General features: G+C 42.7%; 1 protein-coding gene across 7 annotated transcripts in view; it reads left to right on the plus strand.

Moving 5' to 3' along the window:
- The window catches only part of TTLL5 (tubulin tyrosine ligase like 5), a 144,142-nt gene that overhangs the window by 2,556 nt on the left and 113,862 nt on the right, over window positions 1-27,724 (plus strand). For 5 of the 7 annotated variants that reach the window (XM_072865306.1, XM_072865304.1, XM_072865302.1 and 2 more), the window contains exons 3-11: window positions 4,151-4,260; window positions 6,167-6,249; window positions 7,080-7,186; window positions 7,722-7,879; window positions 8,426-8,508; window positions 10,539-10,608; window positions 10,904-10,988; window positions 26,653-26,754; window positions 26,885-26,976. In XM_072865306.1, the coding sequence (XP_072721407.1) occupies window positions 4,151-4,260; window positions 6,167-6,249; window positions 7,080-7,186; window positions 7,722-7,879; window positions 8,426-8,508; window positions 10,539-10,608; window positions 10,904-10,988; window positions 26,653-26,754; window positions 26,885-26,976 (890 nt within the window). The remainder of the gene's footprint in view (window positions 1-4,150; window positions 4,261-6,166; window positions 6,250-7,079; window positions 7,187-7,721; window positions 7,880-8,425; window positions 8,509-10,538; window positions 10,609-10,903; window positions 10,989-26,652; window positions 26,755-26,884; window positions 26,977-27,724) is intronic. The other 2 variants (XM_072865307.1, XM_072865305.1) reach the window with 1 other exon arrangement.

Here is a 27,724-nt window from a genome sequence, read left to right on the forward strand (position 1 = left end):
AATTGGAGACTGGAACCTGCATTGTAAGGTCTGGTTGTGTGGATACCAGCAATTGTGGTTTATCCTGAATTATAGATCCTGTTTCCAGGGTATAAATCCGGAGAACTGTAGCTGTGAAAACTCATAGGGTTTCTCCCAGATTATACTCAGTAAAATAAATACAAATTAAACAGAACTCCAACTTAGACAGACAAGACCAACCCAAAACCAGGATGATCTGGAAGATTCCCTTTATAGCTGAGTACCAAGGGTGCCTAGCGTGTGTGTGTGTGACTCAGCACAGGCAGGGCGCAGGAACAACCACAAAACCATGGCTGAAATGCAGAAAGTAAATTTATTTTTGTTACCTTGCCAACCAGGGGATCCCCGAAGCAGCACCTGGGCAGAGGCACACAAGCAGGGACTCAGGCACCACAGAGCTCGGTCCTTGCTAGAGGATCGCTGAACCTGCTCTTTTCACCTGTATTATCAGGGATTCATGCAGGCGTAGTTTACCACCGTGCTTTGATCTTTCCCACAGCAGGGCAGGAATCTCAAGCGTCTTTGATAGGGTGCCTCTGAGTCTATCACAGACCTATGTTATCTGAACATAGATGTTCTACTTGTCGGATAGACAACAATTAGAATGATATATGTATTTTGCTACACCCCAGCTGCAAGTCACTTGAGTGTGTTTACAATCCTCTTCACCAATCTTCTGTTATTTTCCCACATTCCACCCCCAAAGGGACCACTTCTGCTGGAGCTGGTAAAGCTGGAGGTGTTCATTTGGGCTTGCAGGGTGTAGGGCAGGGTAATTTAGAGAGGCATGTAATAAACACATATAGAAAAAGGAATAAACATATCCCTACAGTAATGCTTTGAATCAGGTGTCCCACTCATCCTGTCGGGAATTAAACCACTCAGACAGCCAGGTACCACCAGTAGGTTGTTTCATTTGATGCATTAAGTCCTGGAGATGTTGAATGTTGTCCTCTACGCTGGCCGATTCATCAGTTATGTTGATGCAACGCATGTCTTCAAAACCGGCGCAGTTTTTATGGTGTCAAAGAAGGAGATAGTCCACCACCAATGGATTTTGTAATGTTTCTTGGTGTACAGCTGTTACCTACTCAGAAAAAATAGCAATGAGGAACATTAATATCAGAAACACTTAGTATAGTATAATTCTGTAATACAGCTACTGGGGTTGGCACGCCAATGAAACACGGTGTCAAGAGATCTACAGCTGTTAATCTTCCCTCAGTACAAAAGGCAGATGAGTTAGTTACAATAGAGGCCAACCGAATCCAAGTATTTACACGTTGATCTCGAGAAAATGTATCCAGGGCACATGCTTGTAGTACAAGACTAGAAAGCACAATGAGCCAACCTGTGATAAGGGAGGAAAACAGGAGAGTCATCTCCTTCCAGTAATACATACACCATTGCTCCAGCTCCTTCAGCTAATATTACTCCAGGTTTGATAACCCGATGTGGGGTAATTGCCCACGCAGATTGAAGAGCTATGGCTTGTGGTTTTTCAAATCGAACTTCCAATTCAATGTTGGGTTTGTGACACCAGTAACGCTGTTCCAGTGCTATCTCCTGTAGATAAGGCACAGGTATTCGTTGAAGGTATTCGTACAAGAACTCAAGAATCTGAGATCACCAAAGGATGTAAAATAGGAGGAGAAGCTGGGGTACAGAACCATATGGCATTCTCAGGGATTATTATATGAATCTTCATGTCTAGACTAATAGGTCCTGGTCCCACCATGCAAATGGTCAGTGTAAACAATTCCATTCCATTTCCATATCCATGTAGTTAATATTTTGGGAGAGAATGAGTTGTTCTAATGCTTCAATTGTGCTATGTTGATTAGCATATTTGGTGGGTTTAGCAAAAACCAGTCCTGACACTCTATCCACAGCAGTGAATACATATCGCCACCCCCTCAAGAGGGGCAGGGGGCCCACGTAATCAACCTGCCAAGTATTCAAGGCCTACTGACCCCGTTTTATCTTTCCCCATGGCCTATATAATGCCCTTAAATATAGCTGCATACAAATAGTACAATTATGTGCACATGCTTTATAAATATGTAATGGCTATCAAAAAGAAAGCATTAGCAAGATCTATCACCACCTTCCAGGGCTGTAAATTTTTGCTGATTTTTTTTCTATAAGAGTAACCATGTCTGGTATCGTAAATGCAAGTGGGAGGGTGACTTTATTCAATTTTCTATAATCTACAGTCATTCTCCAAGTGCTGTCTGGTTTTCAAACAGGCCAAATAGGATTCAGCAATTTTGGGGGACCTGCCAGCCTTCATTTCTGCTGTTTTGACATTTGTCAGGTAGTGCGTTGCCTTGAGGTGGCGGGTGGGGGTGGATGGTGGGCGCGGAGCTGGCGATGGGGCCAGGGCAGTAAGCTTTTTTGCATAGATGCTAACTTTTGCCATCGGCGAAACATTTCTGATGATGTGATCCCATCTATTTCTGATCGTGGGATACTGACTTGTACAAGATCATTCCACATTTGTTTCCTTGTCACCCGTGATGTAACTCCTTTTGGTTTTGCCGGCTTTCCTTTATCCACCACCTGCACAGATGGTCCCGAAGTTACAGCCCCAATTTCCCTCAAGGTATTTGCCAGGGTGCCTACATTGCCGGTAGCATTTGTGACTGCTGGTATAATCAAGGGTTTTAGTGAGGCAGGCGCTCCCCTCAAAAGCTGCATTTTGATACTTCTTGTTACTGCTACCCTGTCCGGATTGAATCCCGTAATCAACGCATGAGCCATTGCTGTTTTCCGAATGTTCCCAGGCACATCAAAGTAAGGTGATAAGCAGTACAGCAGGCAGCAAAACCAAAAAGCAGCCACTAATGAGCACTAGACTAACATACAGTAAGGCAAGCAAGCCCCATGGCAAGCACAGAAGCCTGCCTATTAATAGGTAAACAGCAATAACAGCTATAAATTTGATCTAGCACATTCTAATCAAACCTGTTGTTATCTTGAACACTTTGAGCCCCATGTTGGGTGCCAAAAAGGACTGTCGTGGTTTAACCCTGGCTGGCAACTAAGCACCACACAGCCACTTGCTCACTGTGCTACGTAACTCCCCTCTCCCCTGGTTTATTAACAGCACGCGCTATCAACCGTTCTACAGTATCTTGCAACCCATGGCACCACTCTGCTTGAGTAGTAATTACTCCTTGTGTGATAGCCTTTGCATCTTCTAAAGTCCTGACTTCCTTTTCCAATTCTCTCATTTTATAACATGTAATACAACAGCTTCATAGTCAGGAGCTCTAAGACCGGTAACTAATAACCATCCCAATCTCCCCACTAACTTGCTAGAAGAATCTGATGCCACTTTCCATGGCAATCTGTGCATAGCTGTTTCAGTTGTCTGGGGGGAGCCAGTGTAGCCAGGAAAGTGGCCACAGGGTCCAGCACTCAGAACTGGGCCATCCTGGAATACGGGAAATCGCTGTCGTGGCCTCTCCAGTCCCTGACTTTTTTGCCAGCCATGGCATGCTTGTTCCTGGATCCTGCTGACTATGCCAAATGTGTGAGTCGGCACAGGCAGGGCGCAGGAACAACCACAAAACCATGGCTGAAATGCAGAAAGTAAATTTATTTTCGTTGCCTCGCCAACCAGGGGATCCCTGAAGCAGCACCTGGGCAGAGGCACACAAGCAGGGACTCGGGCACCACAGAGCTTGGTCCTTGCTAGGGGATCGCTGAACCTGCTCTTTTCACCTGTATATCAGGGATTCATGCAGGCGTAGTTTACCACTGTGCTTTGATCTTTCCCACAGCAGGGCAGGAATCTCAAGTGTGTTCGATAGGGTGCCTCTGAGTCTATCACAGGCCTATGTTATCTGAACACAGATGTTCTACTTGTCAAACACATAAGGATAGACAACAATTAGAATGATATATGTATTTTGCTACACCCCAGCTGCAAGTCACTTGAGTGTGTTTACAATCCTCTGCCAATCTTCTGTTATTTTCCCCACAGTGCGTTTGCTTGTGTCCTGCCCACAGGCTAGGTGGGCAAGCATGGGCAAGTATGGAGAATTGCTGTGTCATCATTGTAAGTAACTGCTGTGTGTGTGAGGTTCAGCAGTTGCTTATACTGACTATCTTGCCATTTCAGGGATCATCCATGTATCAAGTGGACTGGTGGTGGCTGCAGGCGGATCCCTGTCTTGGTGTTTCATGCTGAAGCCATTCTGACCAACGACAGCTACCTCCGCCTAATTGGAGGTGGGTGCAACTATGTGCCAGCTTTTGGCCTGAAGGCATGAGGTGGAAGTCTCTTACTTGTATGTTCCCTTCTCTTTGTGGTAGGGAAGAGGACATGGTAGGAAGGAAATTACAATCCTCTCTTGTCTCTGAGCAGAGATGTTCAGAAACGCCTCATCAGTTGGTGAATGTTTATCACGTCTTTGGTTTGTTACAAGTGTCTGTATTTGTCCCTCCATTGGGTCCTGATGTGTTTTGAGTTGGAACTGTCTGCTTGCAAATCGAACTTGGAGGCTATGGTAGAACTTACGACCAGAATATAAATTTACTACTCTGTAGCTAAGAACTTAACATCAGTCATTGCAGTGAGCTTTGAGGGGGTTTCACTGGGAAATAAATCAGCCAGTCCCACAGTGGTAGGAACAGTAGTAAGCTGTAGGAACAAATCTCTGCGTCTACAGCCTCACAACTGTGAGTAAGGCCATAAGCAAAATCATTGCTGCTCTGGCAGCGCTTGAGTCAGGAGACCAAACCTGTCTAGTGTCCAATAAGGGAGAGCCTCTAAATAAGAGGCAGAGTTGTTATAAACAGTCACTCTGGATTGCGAGAGTTAGTACGTGCAGGTGTGTACAGCTGGGAGCTCATTCTGGATGTGCTGAGAAAAGCTAAAATCTACTCAGCTTCTTTTTGTGAAGATGCTGACACTTCTTTCTTTTCTTGCTTCTCCCTTTCTTAGGTAATTGGTGCCCTCATTTCTAATATCCTATCCAAGCAGAAATGCTTCTGGCTTATTGGGGTAAGGGGTGGAGAAGGTGATTTGTGTGTGGAAACTCCTGATCCTTTTCATGTGAGTTAAAAACATACTTGAATGGTGGCAGAAGCTGATGGTAATTGTAACTTGTATCCTAACTGGAGCATGGTGTCTCTTCTGCTTTTTCTCAGGATGTAGAGGCTTTTCGTGGTTTAACAGGTCTACTGCTGAATAGTGCAACTTGATAAATTTCCTTGAGCTTTGTCCAGTCCCAGATTATGATACTTCTTACTCTTTTCTTTAGACTTATTTTTATTGGTAGAACATATTTCCCGAGGTTTAATCTAATCTTCATCTTTCTATTCTCAGTTTGAACCCATTTGTAAACTTTAGCCTTTTCCAAGTGACTCTGTATTCTAGCATTGTAATTTCTGCCTCTACTTTCTTTGAACTCTTTTATGGATTGCCACATCCTTTGGTATGACAACTGGCCTCTAGTCTTGCTACTTGCTTTCTGTTTATCTCATACCTCCAGTGCTGCTTACTGCTTTTGTTTTTATGACTAGTGATTTTCTCGTTTTCTTTCCTTGTCCTATTTACTTTATTTTCTACTATTTTTTGTAGTTATTTATTGGAAGATCAGTACAGGTGAATGAGAGATGAACAAAAATCCAGTGTTTTATTTTGGGTTTTCAAGATCTAAAAAGTGATCATACAAGCTAGCCATGTCAATGAGGGACATATGGCATGTTTACTTTTAGCTAGGAATAACAATCTTGAATAGAGAAGAAAGAGCTGAAATCATGTTTGGAGTGTTATAAAGCAGTCTATATAAAGAGCTGTTTAAAAAAAAATAAATCTGGGCATTTGTTAGGATGTCCTGTGTTTTATTTTGGTACAATAAGGTTCAGTGATGCAGCAATATTATACCTAAAGATTGATGTAAGTCAGTTCAATGCCATCACTGGAGTTAATACCCCAGGAGATGGACAGGCATTTCCTATCGCCCTTTGCCTGCTATGTGCTGCTACTGTGTGGATGCTCCACTGTGGATTAAGTGCAGCTGTACTATGCTGAGTCCTCTAGTGCTCTTCTCTCTTCTTTGGTAGCATAGGTAACTTTGGTTTATTCTTGTAGGTGCAGACTCTAATATCGTGTCTCTTGCCCTCTTAACAGAGCGCTACCACTTGTCCTATAAGATTGTGCGAACAGACAGCCGTCTGGTTCGGAACATTCTGACTGCCCATGGATTCCATGAGGTGAGTGCAATGAACTTCAGATCTGATTATGTGCTGGGCTGGGAGGTGGTGGTGTTTTTGTGTTTTGTTTTGTGGTTGGTTTTTTGTGGTGGTTTTTTGTTGTGGTGTTTTTTTGTTTTTTTTTTTACTCTGCAGGGTTAGAGCCAGGAAGTTGCTGTGGACCCCCTTGAGGTTTTTTTTACATACTCTGCCAGTCAGACAGGAAATATGTTGTGATTTTGCTCTCTCAAAGGAGTACCGTTTAGCCTTAAGCCTGCAAAATTAGGGAAAAAAGGATGCTGAAGTTGGGTCATGTGTTTTTTCTTTTCTTGCTTTTAAAGCACCATCTCACACGCTTGGGAAGATCTGAAGGATTTAATCTCTCAGCCTTTGCAAGCTCATAGAAGCATTGATGTAGTGTTTCACACTTCTCTTCCAGCACCTGTCTTGCTCTAAAGAATGTCCTATGTGCAGCTAATGACAGTTTGAGAGAGGTGCGCGTATGTTAGATTTTCTTCTAAATAACACCAAGTTGAGGAATTGGTCTTGCAAGTTTCCTGAAGAAATCTAAAACACTTTACAAATTGGGTTTAAGCAGTCTATAAAAAGAACAAAACCACAAGTTTGTTTAGAAAAATATGACATGGTTATTTCCCGGCACCACTGTACAGTAGCTTAGGACGGGACTCTGGCTAGAGTTGCCCTAATATTGGAGATGGGTAGAGGAGATTGTCTTAAACTAGAATTGCTGTGGTCTCATAGACGTAAGGTCACAGTCTGTAGGACAAGTGGTGGTGCTTTTCATTAGTTGTATGTTTTTATGTGTGTGGTGTTTTTATGTTGCTTTTTAGGTGCACCCAAATAGCAGTGATTATAATCTCATGTGGACAGGATCACACCTGAAGCCCTACTTGCTGCGTTCCCTTACAGATATTCAGAAAGTCAATCATTTCCCTAGGTAAGGCCTTGATATTGTATTTTGCTGACCATCTTTGTGATGGTTTGCAAGAATCTGAACATGGATAGCTCTATAAAAAATAGAGTATACATGATACTGTAAAGTCCCAATACACTGGGCCTGTGCCACATGCTGTCTTCATTCTAAACGGTCTTTGGGGTTTTGAGGAGATAGTATGTGAGTCGAAGTGCTTGACTGTAGCCCAAACACTGGATTTAAAAAAATTTTTTTTCTTTATTTAGTGGTCTAAGTAAAGTATTTGGGGCTTTGGGTTCTTAGTTACAGAGACAGTCATATGTCACCTGCTAAAGTTTACAAACACCATTATAACAGTTTGCTGTGCTTCAGTCTGTCTTGAGAATTGCAAGAGGTGCTACAAATGAGGATGGATATTAATATGGCCATAGGACAGAGACAGTAAAATTGAAGAGTAGTTGCAGGTGAGGGTTTAGACATCTGACAGGGGTACAGATGCTTTAGTAACTAGGACGAAGGGTTGCTCTAATGTGGGTTTTTTTATGTGGGGAAAAAACAGATACAGCCTCTTGTTTTGGGACTTCAGGTCATATGAACTGACACGAAAGGACAGACTATACAAGAACGTCAGTCGTATGCAGCTGGCCCATGGATTCAAGACATTCCATATCTTACCTCAGACCTTTATCCTCCCGACAGAGTACCAGGACTTCTGCAGTAAGTGAATGGTTGATGATGCCCAGACCTAAAGCAAAATAACTGGGTGGGGGGAAGAGAATTACTTTCAATATCCCAGCCTGTTGATCATGCCAGTGGTTAAGGCAACAAAATCAGAGGGAGCTGGAAAGACAGTGGAAAAGGCCTACATGATTTCTTTATATAATTTCTACTCTGCTGTTTACTCCATGCTGCCTAAGTCCTCAAAAGGCTCCAGAATTGAGCTTTTTTTTGTGCACAGTGTTGTTGATGATCAACTTCACAATATCCCTGACTAATATCTGGGAGTACTGAAGAGAGAAGTGCCAAAAGGAAGCATAGGGCAGAGAAATGAATCTATCGGAGCAGCAGGAGGGGCTTCAGGGAGGGGCCGTAATAATTGCAGTGAGTCCCAAGGGGTAAAATAGGACCTCAGAAATGCAGACTTTGATCTCCTCATGGAGTTCTCTAAAGCTTTTACTGTAGGCAACATTCTTGATTTCTTGCTCCTCTATAAATAAGCAAAATGGAAGATGTTTCAGACTTGTGCTGTTTTCTTTTAACCAGATACCTATTCTAAGGACAGAGGCCCATGGATAGTGAAGCCTGTGGCCTCTTCCAGGGGTCGAGGTGTCTACCTGATAAACAATGTAAGTGTTCAGCAAAAGGACTGCTCTTGTAACACTGTCTGCAAAACTATGCCAGCTTCCAGGCAAGGGGCATGGAAATATCTAACCAGACATTGGCCCTGCTCTGGATTTCAGCCATACATTGGTGACCAGTTCAAAAGTCCTGAGCAGCTGGCAAAGCCTGCCTGGGCCTATGCTGCGTAACCAAAAGAAATCTATTTCTTTGTATGCTGTGCTTATCTTGCAACCTACTTTCAAGTCTTAGCTTATTAGGAGCAAGTTCATGCTCTCCGAGACAGTTTGAGAAGCTGTGCTGCTTCATGCTCGCCTTGTGGCTGATGGTAGGCTGGCCTTGGGAAGATTCTCAGAACTCTCCTTAGTTGTTTCCCTGGGTGATCTAAACAGTCTTCAAACAGTCCCCCTGTCTCCTTCTTCCTGCTGGAAAAGACCAGTTAAAATGAAACCTTATGTGATACAGTAGGATGTGTATCAATCTTAGAGCTGTGTTATCTAAATGTCAGTGTGCTCTTACTGAGGTGTAATGGGGATGGTTCTTTGAATTCAATGTGCTGGTTATAGTGTCTTTTGCCCTTTTTGGGCTTTGCAGGGAGTTAGGTTGTCATAGGTAACAAATATATCTGGGCAGGAGCCAAACACATGAGGGGATTCCAATAACTATTCTCACCAGCAAAACTGACTGGTGAGTCATTTTGTTTTCACTCACTCAAACCCCTTTAGCCTCCCCTGCACTGAAGGGGTCATGCTGCCTCATCTGTTCTCTGCTTGGATCATTTCCCATAAAACAAGGGAGCAATTCGCCAAGTGTATGAGGTAAGTATTTCCAGAGCTGCACTCAGCTTTTTCTTTGCTTGAAAGAAAAGAACAAGCTCAGGCTTTATATGGCAGCTGGCCATGAACTGTGGAAAAGACCCTTCTGGGATCAATCTCCCTCTGTGTATATCTGTTCCAGAAACACTTCAGCTGATTTGGCCCAAAGACTTCAATTTCCTTCAGTGTGATGCCATTAAGGGAGTGTCTTCTAGAATCTCATCACAGAAGTGTTTAAAAACAACAACAAAACCCACAACAAAACAACAAACCTTTGAATTTCTCTGATCCATAATAAAACAGGCTGTCTCTTTTGTGTGATGTGCTGAGGGAAGTTGAGCTCGTTCCCTCACTTTGTATACGTGCACTCTCTATGCCTAGGCTTCCTGCTCATGATGCTGGTGATGTGGCTGAATACATGCAAAATTGAATAAAGGCAGGATGACGGGCTTCTCTTGGCTCTTTTGCAAACTGAAGGCAAGAAAATGTTTTGCAAAAAACTCTTTGTATGAGTAGTTAAAGCTGGTTACAAGAGAGAGGCTTGCATACAGCAAAAAATAAAAGCTTTTTCAACAGATTCCATGACATTGCAATGCATATTTGTCATAGATAGAGCTTTCTGTTCTGAGCTACAAGGGTAGCGTCTTCCTGGTACAGTAGCCTCTGCTCTGAACTGAACCTCAGTAGAAGATATTTACTCATGTAGGCAAAAAAGTTGGATACCAGCCCAGGATCTAGCTATAAAGATCACAAGTTGAGGAGTCATTTTCTTCACTTGTGACTTCCTCACCAACTGTAGTTACATACTCCTTCCAGTGTCTTCTAAACCCCTCCTTCATGTGTTTGGTTAAACACTTGAGAAGCAAACAGAATGACAGTCACTTCTTAGATGTGGTTTTTTCCTGACTATTTTACATGATTGCCATGTGGCTGTTAAATCTGTATTCTACTCTAAGGAGCACTTAACTGGAAGATTCAATGGGCAGGTTTTTTGGCAATGTAATCATTCCCAGGCTTCTGGTTAGGATCTAATTACCTTAAGTATGTTGTGACTGACAGTGGTGTGTTTTCATGTTGTTTTTGTTTCCTCCCTCCCCAGATACAGTTGTTGGTACAGAGTGGCTTTAGGAGGGAAAGGCTGGAAAAAGTGGTGGGTTTGATCTAGTCATCTTATTCCTTACGCCTCCTGTTTTTTCACTCTTGGATTCTCTGTTCTTCTGTAGCCAAACCAGATTGTCCTGGAAGACAACATCCTGGTTTCTCGTTACATCAGCAACCCCCTGCTCATAGATGGTGAGTGTGCTTAGGAATCGCTTTTCTCTCTTCCCCCAACCCCACACCTGAGGATCTCTGCAAACTCTGCAGGAATTTAGTTGAATAATTGAGTGGTCTATCTTCCTGTAGTACCAGAAAAAATGTAACTAGAGAATTCCTTAAAACCTGGAAGCTTTTCAACTGGGAAAGCTTCAGGCACCTATGTCAGCAGCAGATAATGGTTTATTGCTCTCAGAGTCTGTTGAAATTCCTCAACTGGATATGATGTCTGAAAGATATTTCCAGTCACTGACTCTTGTCAACTGTATTTCAGATTTCAAATTCGATGTGCGCCTCTATGTTCTGGTTACATCCTATGATCCACTTGTCATCTATCTCTACGAGGAAGGATTGGCCAGGTAGGGGAGGTTTCTTCTTTCTCAGTGTACCTGCACTTGGGGATCCAGAGATGTCTTGGCTTGCCTCTGTACTCTGTACAATAGCAAATGAGGGAAGTGCCAGTTAAAGAGTTCTGCAGAGTTTAAATATATGAACTTCATCACGCTGTGTCCCATCAGTTTTCTTTATATAGATGATAGGATCTTTAGTGAGGGACTTTATTACATATATAATAAATAAAGCAAGTTTTCAACTCTTAAGGGTTGAATGGCCATGCATGCCATCATTGGCGTGTTCATTCTCAAGGTCGGGTTCTTCTTGAAACCTCTTTGGACTCTTGGTGCCTTTGTGCCCCTTCTCCATCCTCCAAGGTGAAGGGAATCTAAACTTTCTCAATTTCTGTTTAATCCTAAAGACAAAAGCAGTTGGAGACCTGTTGTTGGCTGTATTGGCCTTTGTTTCAACTGGTCTTCTAAATTTTAGGTCAGTATTTGTATTTTCTACAGTATTGAGTAAGTGGGTTTAGACTAGTTCACTGTTCTTACCCTGCAAGTTGTCAAATTTCTTTTGCACGTAAGTCATGAAAGATACTTAAGATTCCCAGGAGGAACACTTATCTACCAAAAATACCTGTTTCTCTTCATCACAGAATTTTAGCTAAATACCTGTCTATAGTAACTAATCAATTTGAAATAATTACCCCTCTGAATTTCCAACAGACCAAAAACTTAACTGTAGTGGTGCTTGAGAAGAGAGCATCATAGGACTGTCTTCTGCAACAGTTTTAAGCAATTCTGATTCTGTCTTATAAGCACATCTGATGTACCCAGAAAAAATATCTAGGGTTCAAGTCTGCATGGCTCTGACTTAGGCATATACTGAATCCAACTTATCTTTATCCAAAGCAGATACCGAATCCAAAAGGATATATTAATAATGATCCCACAAGAAATACCCTCCTTTAAAGTGAGGAACAGGTCCCCTTCACGTGTGTTGTGATGTGTGTCTGCTTGCAAAGATGTGAACAGATTGTTTCCTAAAGGGGGGCAGGAAGGGGTAGCTCATCTTGGTCAGTGGAAAACTTGACAACTATATTCACTTCAGAAAAGGAGCCTTAAACATGCCTGGCATGCAAGACTTTTCTCTTGGGAATCAGCAATTAAATCGTTAGTTGCTAATATTGCATGTTATTGGAAAGTGAAGAAGGAAACAAGATCATTGACTGTGAATATATGAGTAGATTGCTAGGATGTTCTGAAAATGAGCAACGTATAGCAGGCCTCCAAAATAGGATTTGCACTATCATTAATGTCTTAAAGGTAGTTCTGCTGATCTTGTTTTAACAAAGGAGTTTACTTCTGGAAAAATCCATCTGTGTAAGAGACAAGTGTTCTATTCTGTTTGGGGGCAAGTGTGCCAATTCTGTGATAGACAGCATTTTTGTCTCTGACAGTAGAGTAGCATGTTTCGCTTGGGGAGGAAGTGTATGTGGGGATGTGTATGCTTTTTTTTTTTTCTTTTAACAGTTCTAGTCATATTAGAGGTCTAGGGAAGGAACTGAAGAAGGAAACAAGTATATTCTTTTGACTGAAATACACTGGTCAGACAGTTCTAGTGAATGCCTTAGATAGAATCATCAAATTATTTAAGTGGGAAGGGAAGTCTGAAGGTTTTAGTCCAACCTCCTTCTCAAGACAAGACCTTCTTCAAAGTTTGAGCAGGTGCTCTACAGCCTTATACCAAAAAGTTCTGAGTATCTTCTAAGAATGGAGATTCCATAGTTTTTCCTGACAAGCTGTCCCAACGTTTGACCATTCTCACTGTGAACGCGTGTGTGTCTTTTATATCTAATCAGAATTTCCCTTGTTGCAATTTGACTGTTGCCTCTTGTCCTTCTGCTGTGCACCTTTGAGAAAAGTCTGGCTCTGTCTTTGTAGCCATGCATTAAGGAGTTGAACACAGCAGTTAGATCTATTTTTAGCCTTCTTATCTGCAGGCTAAACGATCCTTTTCTCCTCAGCTTCTCCTTGTACATCATGTTTTTCAGCCTATTTTAATAGCTCTCTGCCAGACTTGCACCACTTAGCCAATACTTCTACTTGTACTGGGTGGGCTCATAACTGGACATGACATTCCAGATGTGTGTCCAGTGCTTGCTAAGCACTTGCAAGTAAGAGGTGCTAATCACTTCCGTCAACCTACTGGCTACACTCTTGTTGATACAGCCCAGCATGTAGTTAGCTGGCAAACTGCTAATTCACGTTCAGCTTGTTGTCTACCAGGACTGCTTGTCTGTTCTGCAGAGCTGCTTTCTATCCACCCAGCCTGTACTGTTGAACACGGTTATTCCTCCCAGGTGCAAGGCTTTTGCATTTGCTTTTGCTAAAGTTCATGAGTGTTCTGTTAGCCCATTCCTCTAGCTTTACAGGGGCCATTTGAGTGCTCAGGTCTTCAGCCATGGCATCCACCGCTCTCCCTTTGTCCCCAGAACCATTCATGTCATCCTAGAAGGCAATCAGGAGGTATCAGACATGATTTGCTTTCGGAAAATTTGTGCTTGCTGTTCCCAATAATCGTTTTACCCTTCATGTGCCTGGAAATACCTTCCTGGAAGATAATAGTCCAGGAGCTCCTACTGGTAGCAAGACTGTAGATCACCTGGGCTATCCTAGGTAAAAGGTCTCTTGAAACAATGATCTGATTTCTTTGAGTATGCGAGCCAGTGTCCCTACTTGATAACTTGGATGTTGGCTGGCTGAATTTCTTTGTTCTTTTGCCATTCAGAATATTGGCCTCTAGAGCTTGAAACAGTGTTGTAGTCAACCCTGAGCAAATAAATTAAGTTTTCTTTCTGGGTATCCATCCAGAAGCATCAGTCTCAACAATTCTGGACTCTCCATCCTGCTAAGATCCCATGTGGCAGTAATACTTGCAAGTCACTTTTCAGTGTTTTGAGATCCTTAACAGTCTTATACATGTTTAGATTCCATTTGTTTAAACTATAATCAAATCTGGAGCACATGGTGTCCACATACATGACAAGTGGAACATATATGTACAGGACCCCTGTCGCAAAGGAGTGATTTAGATTGCTTAAAAAATCACTGTCAAAGGTATTAGCAAAAGTGGTTTTAATATGATTTATAAAAGTGCGACTTAACAAAGTTCAATGGCAAGGTTCACTCTATTAATTACTGCATGGAAGAAACATACACAGGAAAATTGGGTTACACTCCAGTTAAAATGATTCACAGAGAGACTGAGGATACAAAAGGGTATGGAGGACCCTCCCCTTGAGTCACGAGGTTCAGAATAGACCCCCTTGCTTTCTAAACACTTGATGGAGCTTAGGTGCAGCTAGGTCCAATCTTAGTCTCAGACTTGGACAACGGTTTATGTCTAAGGGATTATATATGCAAAATTTATCAATTCAGCATGCAATCAAAGTTACCAAGACAAAATCAATGTTACCATACTACAAGGTTATGCGTGATATCGGTCACTTACCAAAGATCTGCTGTTAGTAAAAGGTCTCTCTGCCTTGAGGAGCAACCTTGAGAGGTGTCCCAGCTCAAGGGGAGATCACTGCCATGCAGCCACCGCCATGCAGCCACACTGCCTAGCAGGGAGAGCTCAAAGAAGGCTCACTTTGGCTGTCATATTTATCTATAAAGTGGTTGTCTTATAGTCAAATTACATGCGATAGGAAAGATATGCATGAGGCTCCTTGTACCCACAACTTTCTTTGTTCCCTGATAAATGAGTCTTGGAAAAGCCACCCGCTATTCACGTGTCAATCGCATGATCAGTGTTCCAAACTCATATGCATTGATGCTCACTGTGCCACTCAGCTTCTTTGTGGGTTCTCAGAGAACAGATTGGGACCAGAGGAGTTCTCGGCCTGGTCACAGCTCAAGCCACAGCTCAGGCCAAACTACTGCTAGTTTGGTTAAGAGGTCGAGTGCATCCGTCATAACACCACAGTATTACTAATGGTGGTTACCCTTTCTTTCAAATTGCATCCCATCTTACAGCTCTCTGTGAGAGGTAGCTAGTATATGGAGACTGACTGTGGCACTAGGTATCTTAATGCTGCTCTGTGATATGGTCAGCTGTACCAGTACAACTGTGGGACTGGTGTGGAGGGAATAATGAGATCATATCTCTGGTCCAAGGGCAGTCCTGACTCTGGAGGGTAACTCTAGTTCTTTTACTGAACTTCAACTGCCCACTGAGCAATTTCAGCTGTAGTGTCAGCTACGGCTAAAGGCTTGTAGCAAGACTTGTAGTTGAATGCTTTCACGTGATAGGTAGAAATTTATTGCAACCAATATCTTTAATTACTCTTAAACTTCTCGCTTCTTCTATGGCTGTAGAGTTAGTATGTTTGTGCAGCAAGTGCTGGCAAGCCCTCTTTGGAGGACAACACTCAAGCGTGAGCACAGATTGACAGAAAACTTTAGGTGGGCTGTTCTGTATGGCCTCCAGATGGCACTAGTGGTCTTTAGCTTTAGCGATTTGGATTTTTCCCCATACTCTGGATTTGCAAATTCAGTTGGTGAGAGGTAAGGAACCTGGAGCTTCTGGATTCTGGCTTCCTATTTAGATTTTTTGCCTTCCATTTAGCAGGGTGAGTTAAGTGCTGGGAGAGACCCTTTTATTGTCTCACACAGTGTAATGCTTTGGTTTAAAGCTGGGATAAAGCGTCAGCTGTGTGGGGAGGGGGGGAATGTTTTAACCTTTGGGAGTGGAACCTATCTTTTATTCTTTACTTAAGAAAAAAGCCTCACATTGCTTAAGAGTGGAAGCAATTTGTAGCAGAGAACTGGGAGGTAAGATCAGAGCCTGGAATCAAAGGTGGTATTGAAGCAATCTAAGGGGAAACCCACCAGCAGAACAAAGGAATCTGTTTTCGGGACCTCCGCTAAGTGCTTGTGGTGCACTATGGTGACTTCCATGTTTTGAGTTCGCTTTCTGAAGGTAGGTAGTCTCTGAAGTGTAGTCAGGGTGACCTCTTCTGGGTTGTTCTCTTAATTTTCTTTTTTCCTTTTTCTTAGTCTGTCTGAAAGGTAATGTTCCCATCCAGTGTTATGCTTTGCATATTCCAAGTAGAAGAGGAATCTGACTGTTTCAGTGAAGTTCGTGACCTCTATCAGGAAAGAAGTGCTATCAGGAAACCATAAGATGTATTGATCTTTAAAAGGAACAGACTTGGTATAATACATATTTGTGATGTTTGACTAGATACTTCTTTAGGCCTGGTTTCTCTTGGCACAGCTAGACTTGTCATGACATGATCTATAGTGGAATTTGAGGCTTCAGTGCTGAGGAGAAGAAAGGGATTATGGATCCAGCATGTGTAACCTGTGTTTCACTTTCCATGTGGAAGAGTGAAGAAAAAGTTTCCTTTGAAGGAGATGTGAAGGGTATGTACCCGGAGGTGTGTAACAAAGCCTTCAGCTATTGTTGCTTGATTTGTGCTGGAAGTACTGAATAACTGTTTGGTTTGCCCTGGCTGAGGTTCTCTTTTTGTTCAATGCAATTTTTCAGGAAGATATTGACCTCAAAGCTTTTTTTTTGTTTATCCCCTAAGAACATTGAGTAGAACTTAGGAAGTGCTGATGTTGAGTAGGTTCCTTTTGTAGCTGTTTCCATGCCACACCTTGTGGAATAAGCTTTATTTAGTAGGGACAGAGCCATAGGGACAGAGCCTTAGGTCAGCAGAGTCAGGTATCGGACTTCTGGAGAGTTACTAAGAATGGTATCAATGAATATGCTCTATGTTTTCATCTTTTGTTACAATACTATTTTTCTGGTATTGCCTCTCTTAAACTCTGTCAAACCTCCTTTTGCATATTTTGGGCCTGGTCCACCTCTAGAAGGAATGCTGCTAATAGATTTGTTTGGGGATATTCAGTGATCTGTTTGGAGGGAGCGGGATGTTTTTTTTTTTTTTCTCTTTCTTGAGGCTTGAAACAAGACTGAAGCTGTGCTTAAGGTATAAAGCAGCACTGAATGATTTAAGATCCTTGTCTGTTGGATTGAAAAATGTGGTGTTGAACACTTCTAGTGCATAATTAAAAAAACTAGACAAAGTGTGCTGCCATACATCTGTTAAGTTGGCAGATATTTAGTAACTCGGTGCTGAAAAGGACAATTATCATCTAGATTGGCCATCTGTGATTCACAGCCTGCCTTTTGCATTGAAGGTATAGGTTTGGAGAATGAGATGGTCTTGGCAAGCTTGATCCAGGTTTGCCTGAGGGTGTAACTCAGTCATCTGATCATATGTTAAAAATCTAGGTAGTTTTATTTATCTGAGACTTCCAAAATATGTGATGGAATTTATTTATTGACATACCTTTTATATCCTAGTATGAATAAGAGGTGCATTGTTAATAAACTACAGTCTTAATTACAAACTTTGACATGCTTTTGAAGGTGACTCACCAAGCCCAGTTACGTGAAAGTCCCAAGGCTGCTCTTACAGCCAACTGTTGAATTGGTGGATTATGCTGGTTTTTGGAGGGGCATCCATGCAAGGAGAGAATAACAAGCCTGACTTGTGTCCGAAGTACAGCTGAGGAGGACATGGGTCCAGGAATAGCTTGTGCTGTTTGTGAGCCTTCCCCATTTTGCCAGCTAGGGATGCCTCTCTCTCTCCTGTCTGACTTTCCCTCCTTCTGTGTACCTGCTTGTGGGACAGAAAGGAGCCTGGTGGACCTGTCTTGCTTGGTGCCTGCAGACATAATGGGGACTTGACACATGGTGTGGGGAATCCATAGTGAAATGGCTCCTTGTTTTGGGGAAACTTCTCTGTAGCCTACTTTTTTGCCTAAACTGCCAGGTTTAGGCAGCCTTATTTCTGAGCCTGAATGGCTGGAAGGGTCCTAGCCCAGCAGGAACTTCTTCGTCAGATTTACACCGAATTTGAAAAATAGATTTAAAAAAAAAAAAAGGCAAAACTGAGCTGAAAACCAAATGTTCTTGCAAAGGGCCCAAGGATCAGCAGCTGGGGGAGACTTTCCAGAGGGACACAAGAGCTCCTATAATGGCTGGGTAGACAGCTGGTCTTCACAGCGGCTGCCACTGGCTGCCATCCTGCAGCCTGAGCTCACCCCCCTCAGCCTCGCAGCACCCCCTCCTTCGGTAGCCTGGCTTCCTAATTAGCACTGGCTCCGCTGGGATATTTACCTTTTCTGTGCTGGATTCTTGTGGTTTCCAAAGAATTCAGGTGCTCACTTCGAGCCAAGGAATTCACATTACCTCACAGGCTGCGCTTAGGCCAGAGCCGCAGCAGCAGCCCTGTCCCCCTTGCAGTAACCCCTGCCTGGCAGGCCTCTGCTTCTTAGGGAGCATAACTCACTTCTCCATGGACACCTGGGATCAGACTACAACCACTTCGGTAGACATCGCCTTGCACATAAGCTGTGGAGCAGTGTTTTTCACTTTGATCTCTTCTACAGACCCCTCCTCATCTTTCAGGTTCCTCAAATTACTTCTGCTCCCTCCCAGTCCTTTGAGTCTCTGTTTGGGTAGCAGAGGGTGGTCTACCCAGGCATAGTGGGTATAACTACATGACCCTACTGTTGCGCTTAACAGACAGGGTCAGTGTACTAAAGAATCGGAGAGGCTACGCAACTTTTGGTGACAGTCTGCACAATGAGAAACTAGAGAATGTGAGAAACAGAATAGAAGAGGTTCACCGAACCACAGCGTGGCTGAGGTTGGAAAGGACCTCTGGAGGTCATCTGGTCCAACCTCCCAGCTCAAGCAGGGCGACCGAGAGCCAGTTGCCCAGGACCATGTCCGGACGGCTTTTGAATATCTCCAAGGATGGAGACTTTACAATTTCTCTGGGAAACCTGTGCCAGTGCTCGGTCACCCTCATGGTGTTTCCTTATGCTCCATAGGTTCAAAATCCTGTTAATGGCAGTGCATAAGTTGAAAACTTGCAAATTTGTTATGAAAAGATAAAAAAGGAAAATAAGTCTTTTTTTTCCTGTCCCTGCAGACATCTGGTAAAACTGCTCCTGGATCTTGTTCTTTAACATACAACTGTTTGAATAATGTTATCCAGCTTTGGTTAGAGAAATTCTGCCATCATAGAGATATCACCAAAACTCCTTTTTATGTTTAGTAATTCCCTTACAAGCTTTGGCTCCTCAGTTGCTAACTGACATATCAGGTGGATGCTGTGGAAAATATTCGTGTTGGAGATAGGGGGATTGTGATGGGCTCTAGACTTCTGTTTTCTGTCCTGTACTGCAAGGGAACTGGGTCCCAGGTGGCATTTTGGAGTCCAGACCTTGATAGTGTTAAAAATGGAAATATCTATAGTTCTCTGCTACCAGTTCTAGTCTATTGAACAATTCCCTTAGGGTGTCTTGTTCCTTTTCATCCTGATTTTAACAGCAGTTCATGGGAACCATGAAGAGAATTGAATGGTGCAAATAACTTTCTATGTGGCCTTAGTTCCCTAAACAAAGTGGCAGCTAATAGACTAACAGGGAAGCCAAAGTCTAATGCATGGGGAGGGGAGGGAAGAGGGGCTGAGAAAGTGACTCAAAGCATAAAATGTGAGGAGCGTGCTTAGAGAAACACTACACTGGTTATTTCCAGGACATTTAGGCAGGAACTCTGTGTGCAGTCATGGAAAAGACTACCATAATGTGTGCTTTTTCTGTAGCACTTGTTTGAGAGAAAAGGGATTAACTATTCTTTCCTTCTTCCCACTCCAGGGTCTTTTCTCTTCTCCTCCTCCTTTCCCAGGCCCTGGCTAGTTGTCTCAAATAAGCATTCCAGAGCTGCCAAGTTTCATGCAAAACCATGTAACATCTTATGTAAATATTTAATGATCCAGTTTACGTATTTCCAAAATGACTTGCATATGACAAACTTTACCTTGTGGTCAATTCATTTCCTGAAGGAATGCTGGGGATAAGGCAAAGAGCGCTGTACAACCCCTCGGGTAGTGTCCTGCCTGAATGTGTGACAGTAAAAGGGTAGGTTGTTTGGGTTAAGGCAGTGTAGGGGTGTGGGTTAGGGGCCAATCAAAGTTTGGTGTGGTGTAGTTGGGGATTTCTAGAGATAAGTGTGGGCTCTGTGACATGTTTTGTAGATTGCTAGGTCAACAGGGAAAAGTGCTCCATGTCACTTGTGGAGTAGGTGGCCTATTGAAGGCGGAGTTTAAGCTTGCTTATTAAGCTTATAGTGAACTCTTGCAAGATGAGGAGGGAGGGCAGTAATCTGTCAGTATCTGAATGCCAAAGGTGATTTTTAACAGGGGAAATCTGAAGCATGACAGGGAGCCAGAGAGCTGGAATGTCTCTAGGTGATGTACCGTTAGTCTGGAGGTTGAGAGTACTTCTGGAGTCTGAAGGAATTAGTAAGGATTTCTCCCTTGATTTTCTGTTCCTGCTGCCCCGGCCTACTGCCCCGGCCTACTGCCACCCTACTGCTTGCTTTTGATTGCTCTTTCCCCCTCTCTGATCCAAGAGAAAGTGCAGCCAGAGGGAAGGCAAACGTGCTGTTGTTGAAGGTGAGCTCTGTAGCAGGGTGTAGTTGCTGGTAAAGGGAACTGGTTGTTGCCTTCATCCAAGCTGGTGCTCTGTGTGACTTGACTGTGACCAGCTGAGACATGGGCAGGTATGTCAGAACGATTGAATGTACGAGTGTCACTTCTCTATTCTAAGTTTCTAATTCAGAAATGAAGGGCATCTCCTCTGTCCTGCTGAGGAAAGAGAAGCTGCAGTGAAAGGGAGGGAGGCTGCCAGGGCTGTTCACATGATTGCTGCTACTTCTGCCTGGGAGGCTGTATTGCTGGCAGCAGTTTGTGTGGAAACTGAACAGTGCATGGTTTTAACTCGATTTAACCTTTCCTATTTCCAGCTGTAATTTTGGGGTAGAAGCTCTCCCACAATATTTCTGTTTAGAGGCTTTTGGAATCTAATCTCCTTGTATATCACGTTAGTAGGTGTCCTTAATTTTCTTAACGTACCTCTTTCCTCAGATTTTAAAAGGACAAGATTCATTAGAAGGGGAGGATCTTTGAGAGAATGGGAGTGCAGTAAGGCCAGGGAAACAAGTTAATGAAAGTGAATATCTTTGATATCACTTGTTTTTCAATTTACAGTGAATACAAGCAGTACATAACATCAAGACAGGGGAAGGTGCTTCCTATGCCCTTGCTGCTGTGAGCTGTATTATCTCTGTGTAATACATATCACAGAGGTGACCCAGGTAATGCTGTGATAGGGGACCATTCCTCCTGCATCCTCTGCCTGTCTCCCCCCACCCCCAAGTGCATTGGCAGGTGAAAGAGAGTTCAGTCAACACAGGAGAAATCCAACTTTGAAAACTTGTGGTTAGAACCTGCGTTATGGAGAAAGCAAATCTGAATTCAGGCCAAAACAGAGTCGATATCATTCTGATGGTGGATACAGAACAGACTTCCATTCCTTTCTTGGTTACTTCGATAATATTTCCATTGTTAACAGGAAGAACTGCTGGTTTGGATGAGGTGGGGTCAAAAGAATGCACTGAAGTGGCAGGAAACCTTCCTGTCTGACTAATAGTGGAAAATTTCACCTGTTTGTAGATTTTAATTTTTTTCACTTGACAAGTCCTACAGGAAAATTCTTTGTAAGAATTCAGAGCAATGTGGATCCAGTTGTTGAACCATTCAGACCACACAAACTTCACTACCAGCAATACATAGCAGTGTTAAGTGTGTTGGGTGTCTGCATTGCAAAGCCTATGGACTAGTCCAGAACTTGGACAGGATCAGATCACAGTGGGGGAAAATAAGAGTTGCTTGAAGCAGAGTAAGAAAGAGGTGGTGTTAGTGAGCAGAAGATAGTGTTTTGAAGAGTTTCACTTGATAAAATAGTCTCCTTTGGCTGAAGATGCACCTCCACATGTGGACAGTCCAGCCTCCAGTTTAGGAGTACTCTTGGATTCCTGGCTGATTGCAAGCTCCCACATAGCAGCATCCACGAGTAATGCTTTGGCTAGGAAACAGTCCTATCCTGGCAGATGATGACCTGGCCTCAGTTATTTGTGCCTTCATCACTCTTTGGCTGGATTATAGCAATATGAGATACCTGGGCATGAAGCCTTTAGTGCTTAGGAAAATAGCTCGTGCAGAATGTTGCAGCATGTGCTTCTGGTAAATTGTGTTCCTGGGAAAACATCAGGCTGGCCCTTTATTTTCTGTGCCGCCTTACCATATAGTTTCTAAATTGTTTTTAGGATCTTGGCCCTTATCTTTTCGGTGACAAATAGGCTATTCTTACAAGTGGCCTGAAATTGCAAGAGAGGGGGGGCCCTGAAATGAAATCAGAAGAGAGGGGGGCCTGAAATGAAATCATCCTCTTAAAGATTGTAAGATTTCCTAAGGGTTTATTCTAATCTCAGGTTAACACCTAGCACTGAAGCTTTCCTACTTTCCACAGTTACTGTAAAGGCCTCTTCCTATTACCTTAGTGTCTCTAAAAATAACCTGTAAATTTCTGTTGAAGCAAGATATTCTGTAGCATGCAAGTCTCTTTGTCTTTCCTGGAGAGAATAAGTGTGGTGAATGAGTGGCCTTGGAAGAAAGATACACTGAAACATAGTATGAAAAGCTGTAGAACTAGAGAGTACTGAAGGTAATTAACTGGTATTTCAGTGGTAGTAATGCTCTTCCATCCCAAGCAAGTGCAAAACACAGTGTAAGAGGTGTGGGCTATTACCAGCGTTGTACTTGTGATCTGTCACCATTCTAACATCCAGAGGCTATTGATAGAGGCTCTAGAAATAACTTGGATTTTCCATTTGCAGACTTGCACTTAGCATGAGGCTAGTAAGGCTGTCAAGCCAGCTCTTGGAGAATGTATTAAGCTGGCATTTGATTCTGTTGTTTAAAGCTTGGGGGTTTTGATAGTAGATTTGAGTAATTTAATGTTTTGGTTTTTTTTTTTTTTTGATGCATTGCTGAACTGGCCCATGATATCCCTTAAGATGACAGCATCCTAGTAGAAGAGAAAGTTTGTGTACTGAGAGCTCTAGAACACATTGAAATCCCTTCTGAATAATCAGTTCCCAAGGAAATGTAAATTCTAAGAGCATGGAGCTCAGACCACCTAATAATTAAGGATGGTCTCTGTAGAAGGAAGCTAATGCAGGAATTTGCAAAGTAAAGAAATACTGTTGTTTAGAAGTATGATCTATGTCTGCCAAGGGTTCATATCATCATATTTCTGATTATGTGCATAATTAAAACAATAAGAAGCTGATAAGCATGGTGAACTTAATTGCCCCCTGTTTCAAAGTATTGAGGGAGCCATGACTTTGTGAAATAGCTTGCTCCTTGTGCTCAGTATCTTCCAGGATCTGTCTGAAAGCATATTATGAACAAATGCTTTCAGTATGCTGCCAATAAATGATTGTTCAGGTGAAGATGATTAAATCATAATCAAGTACAAAATATATGATAAGGCTGTTGTTACTATTTTCAAAACAGAAGTGCTAAATCCAGGAAACTTACAGTTAAAAGAAATTCAAATACTTGTAAGCTGTGGAAATATGTGGAAAGGGGATCCAAAATCTTTTCTGTTGCCAGCTGCTCTGACTTCATATGTAGTTAAAGCTTGGAAAAATATGGTGTAAAATCTTTTTCACTGTTTTTAACCTCGCTGCTTAGAGTTAGTTGCATCATGGAGGTTTCTTTTTTCCTGCTCCCACCTGTGTATTTAAGGATAGATTTAATCTGATGAGCATCTTCATGGATTTGCTGGTATAGTTCTTGTGGAGAGAGAGATATTTCTCAAAATGGCTACCAAGTGAGGGCAGTAGTGGCTTCATTTTCACTAGAGAAATTAGATATTTTTCTTTGGCAGTTCTTTCTAAAGAAAGGCTTTTTTTTGTGTAACTCGTTAGATGTCCTTGTATAGTTCAGCTTCTTCTGAACTACAAAGAATAATAGAGGAAGGATGAAGAGAGATGACTATTAATAAAGCAAATTGGGATGCATTCTTTTCTGGACACTAACTTCATTGCACAGCCAGATGGTCCAAATTCCCCTCCCTCTCTCCCTCTTCCATTTTTCTTGAGCACTGCCTCCCTTTTCCTGCTTTGAGGCTTCACTGAGATCTACTCCCCTTTTCTTGCAACCAACCCTGTTCTCCTTGGTACTTTCTTTCCCTCTTGCCAGGGCTGCATAGGATAGCATATGTCTGACTTCTCCTCTACCCCTTTCTTAATCCCTTTTATCTCTTTCAAGACATTGGCATCTTAAGCTATTGTGGTATAGGAGATGGTCAGAGTGAAGAAGAAGGTGTTTTTTCACTTTTTTTTTTTTGAACTAGAACATGCTTGCTATTACAAGCTGTGGTGGTTAGCAGTGGCTCATACTGGTCATTCTGCCCACCTGGATTCTGCCCTCAATCTTTTGCTTCATTAATTTTTCTCCAAAGTCTGAGGCCTAAAATATATATTGAAACAAGAATTGATTACACACAGAAATTGATTGCAGTTGGACTAGAAGATCGTTGTAGGTCCCTTCCAACTGGAACTATTCTATTATGTTATATTTAACTTGATGGCATGCCCTTGTTTGGATGTAGAATTTTGCAAATGTTGCCACAAATACTATTATCCTCTGCTTAATGTTTGATTTTTTTTTTTTAATTTTTTTTGTGGCCTGTTCCTAAAATGAAGGCAATGCCCTCTCTGTCCTGGCTCTGCATCCTAACACTCTCCTTTGTTATGTCTGAAAGAGGGTGTTCCTGCATCTGATTGAAAGTTAATTGGTATCTTTCTATATTTGCTCAAGTGGCTGTTCTGTCAGATCCGTGATCAGACTTGCCTGTGGCTATGTAATTTGTGGAGCGGATCAAGTAGAGTGGCTGGAGTGTGCAGCTGAGCAGGTGATGAGCTTTCACATGCAGTGCATCCTTAGATTGACAAAGGCTGATCATGCAACTACACCTCTAGAAAGCAACTTTTGCACAAGATGTAATTTTAAACACTTTAAATTGGCATGGCTATCAAGAGACACAGTTCTGCACTCCTCCTGGCTGCTGTTCACATTCTTATGTTGACCCTTTCCTTTCCTAGCACAGGTATCTGATCAGTTCCCCTCTGGCTGCACAGTGCAAACTGGAATGGAGGGGTAGCATGGGCAACTGTCTAGCTGTTGGTTGCAGGAAGCTCCTTCCCCAGAAGCTTGTATTGTTTCAGCATTCATTCAACTTCTTCTTAAAGAGGTGTGCTATTGATAAGATTACTGTTTAAATTGCTTCAGTGCAATTTTGTGATGTATTCCTGTGCTCGTTCAGGGGCTTGTGGTGTCCATTGAATTGTGTCACCACAAGCATTTCTGTACCCATGCAGTGAATTGATCTGATTTGATAAATAGATTAGCAAAAAAAGGCTGGTTTTAGATGTCTTGCTGTACAGGACAGACACTCTTGTGCCGGTAAAATGAAAGTGGATAGCTGAGGAAAGAGAGTATGGGTAGCTTAAGTCTGTGTGGCTGCTGGAGAGGGGAAAAAAAAAGCTTATGAAGTTACAACTTTGTAGCTGCATCAGGGAGCTGATCTACCTTTGTCCTTTTGCAGTCTTCTCCCTCTCACATCTTGTTCCCCCCCGCCCCAACAAAGCAAAAAAAATCCCTCAAACACCTTACAAACCAAAATCCTGGGCTATTTTTTCAGTTGGATCAATTCTTTGATTAATTTCAACACAAACATCTGTGATGGTAGTGTATGGCTAAGGGACTGGTGATGGGGTACTTGGTTACAGAACAGGTAATGCCTTTTAATCAGAAGATTACCACTGTTTCCATAATAAACAGGCTGATTTAACTGTGGTATTGTTGGCTGTAACAGGGTTCATACGGAGACTAGATAAGCTTGTAGCAGTGTCTTGCTCCTGATGGCGATCTTCCCTACAGTCCCTTTCCTTCTACACAGCTAGGTGACATCTTTGAGATATGGAAGGGCTGCGTAATCCCTGAGAATGACAGCACCCTGGAGCAGATGGTGCCTTGTTGGACAAATTGGTCTGGCCTGCGGGTTGTACCTGGTTTCCTGGATGCCTCTTGAGAAAGAGGATTGGCAGTTGTAGGCTATGTAGTTGTTGGTGGCAGAAATCTGTTCCCACCCTCAGCTTTTCCTAACGCATCCTTGGAGTATACAAGAACTGAGCTGTGCTTGTATGAGGCTTCAGGAAATATTGCCTGTGGTATGTCTATGTAGTATGATTGCTCTGAATGTGTGCATTTTCCAGGACCAGTGGATCTTACGTATTCACAGTAGGTCCTATTGTGAAACTGAAGGGACTGTCACACTGAGTGTCTAAAGCGAAGTGGCCTGTTTGTCCAGAATGCTCGAGGACCACGAATCTAAGCAGTCAAGAAAAAATGTGCCTAGTATGATGTGTACACCGTTAGACTGTGACAACTCCGAGGAGAACAAATGGAGCTCCCTGCTCTAAGACACTGAAAAAGGGACTAAATGCACCTGGATGTGGCCCTTGAGAATAAATGATTTTCTTGTGAGGAAAGGTTGCATTTGATGAAGTCTCATTACATGCATTTTCTCCCTAGCTGTTGTTGTTGAGTGGTCTGTGTAGTAGGTTGTATTTAGCAAGCATGTCACTTTTTCAAGAAATACTGTGAATCTTCATCTGTCTTTACAGATTTGCAACAGTGAGGTATGACCAGGCATCCAAGAACATTAAAAACCAGTTCATGCATCTGACCAACTACAGTGTCAACAAGAAGAGTGGAGATTATGTCAGGTACTTGGCTGGAAAATGGAACTTGATCTCTAGAGGCTGGGTCAATTTACCTAAGTTGGTCTTCTAAGGCTGGTGCAAGTCCATAGAGGTAGGCCAGTGGTGTCAACTTGCTTCTTTCATTTATTTTTAGCTGTGATGATCCTGAAGTAGAGGATTACGGAAACAAGTGGAGCATGAGTGCAATGCTGAGGTACTTAAAACAAGAGGGGAGAGACACTGCAGGTCAGTACAGATCTTGTTCTTTTATTCCTTTGTTGGATCTTAATCATCTCACTAGTGCAAATCCTAAGAAGTCAGGGAAGAGCCCCAGTGAGTCCCATTTAGCACCAGAGCAGGGTGGAGGGAAGCATTGTTCCTTACAGCTTACTCACTAGAGCTGTGCGTCCCCAGAGATGAGTCCTATCCCCAGAGATGAGGCCTACCCCTTCCCTTTTATAAATAATATTCTGAGACTTTCTCAGGGTGTGTTTCTTAATATTTTACCTACATTTCCCGTTTCTTAAGGTCATTCCATTCCTTCTAAAAGCTTCCCTCCCTCTACTGCTCCCATGGCCTGTTCAGTCTGATGAGTGACCAACCTCTGGAGAACTGTGCCAGTTTGAATGACTCTTGGATGTGGTGTCATCTTTCCATGGCTCAGGTTTTTGCTGGGTGTTTTCATTTCAGTCTGTGTTTCATATAAAATAGCTCCCTCTTCCACACCTTCGCCAGGTCTGCTGGGAGTAAATGCATCTGCAGAGCAGAATCCAGGTATATCCTTTAAGGGATAAATTACCTGTGATACTGAGACATCAGTAACACTACTGATAGCAGCTACGCCCATATTGCAACTGTTGCCAGGGAACACTTAGATGTTGGAGGAAGGGATTTGAATCTGGCTTTCACATGGAAGTAGACTTTTTCCCCATCATATGCGTGCATGGCTGTCCAATCACTTGCACCGTATGTTTTCAGTAAGCTGTGTACGCAT

Source organism: Ciconia boyciana, chromosome 6, assembly GCF_034638445.1.
Source record: "Ciconia boyciana chromosome 6, ASM3463844v1, whole genome shotgun sequence".
NCBI lineage: Eukaryota > Metazoa > Chordata > Aves > Ciconiiformes > Ciconiidae > Ciconia > Ciconia boyciana.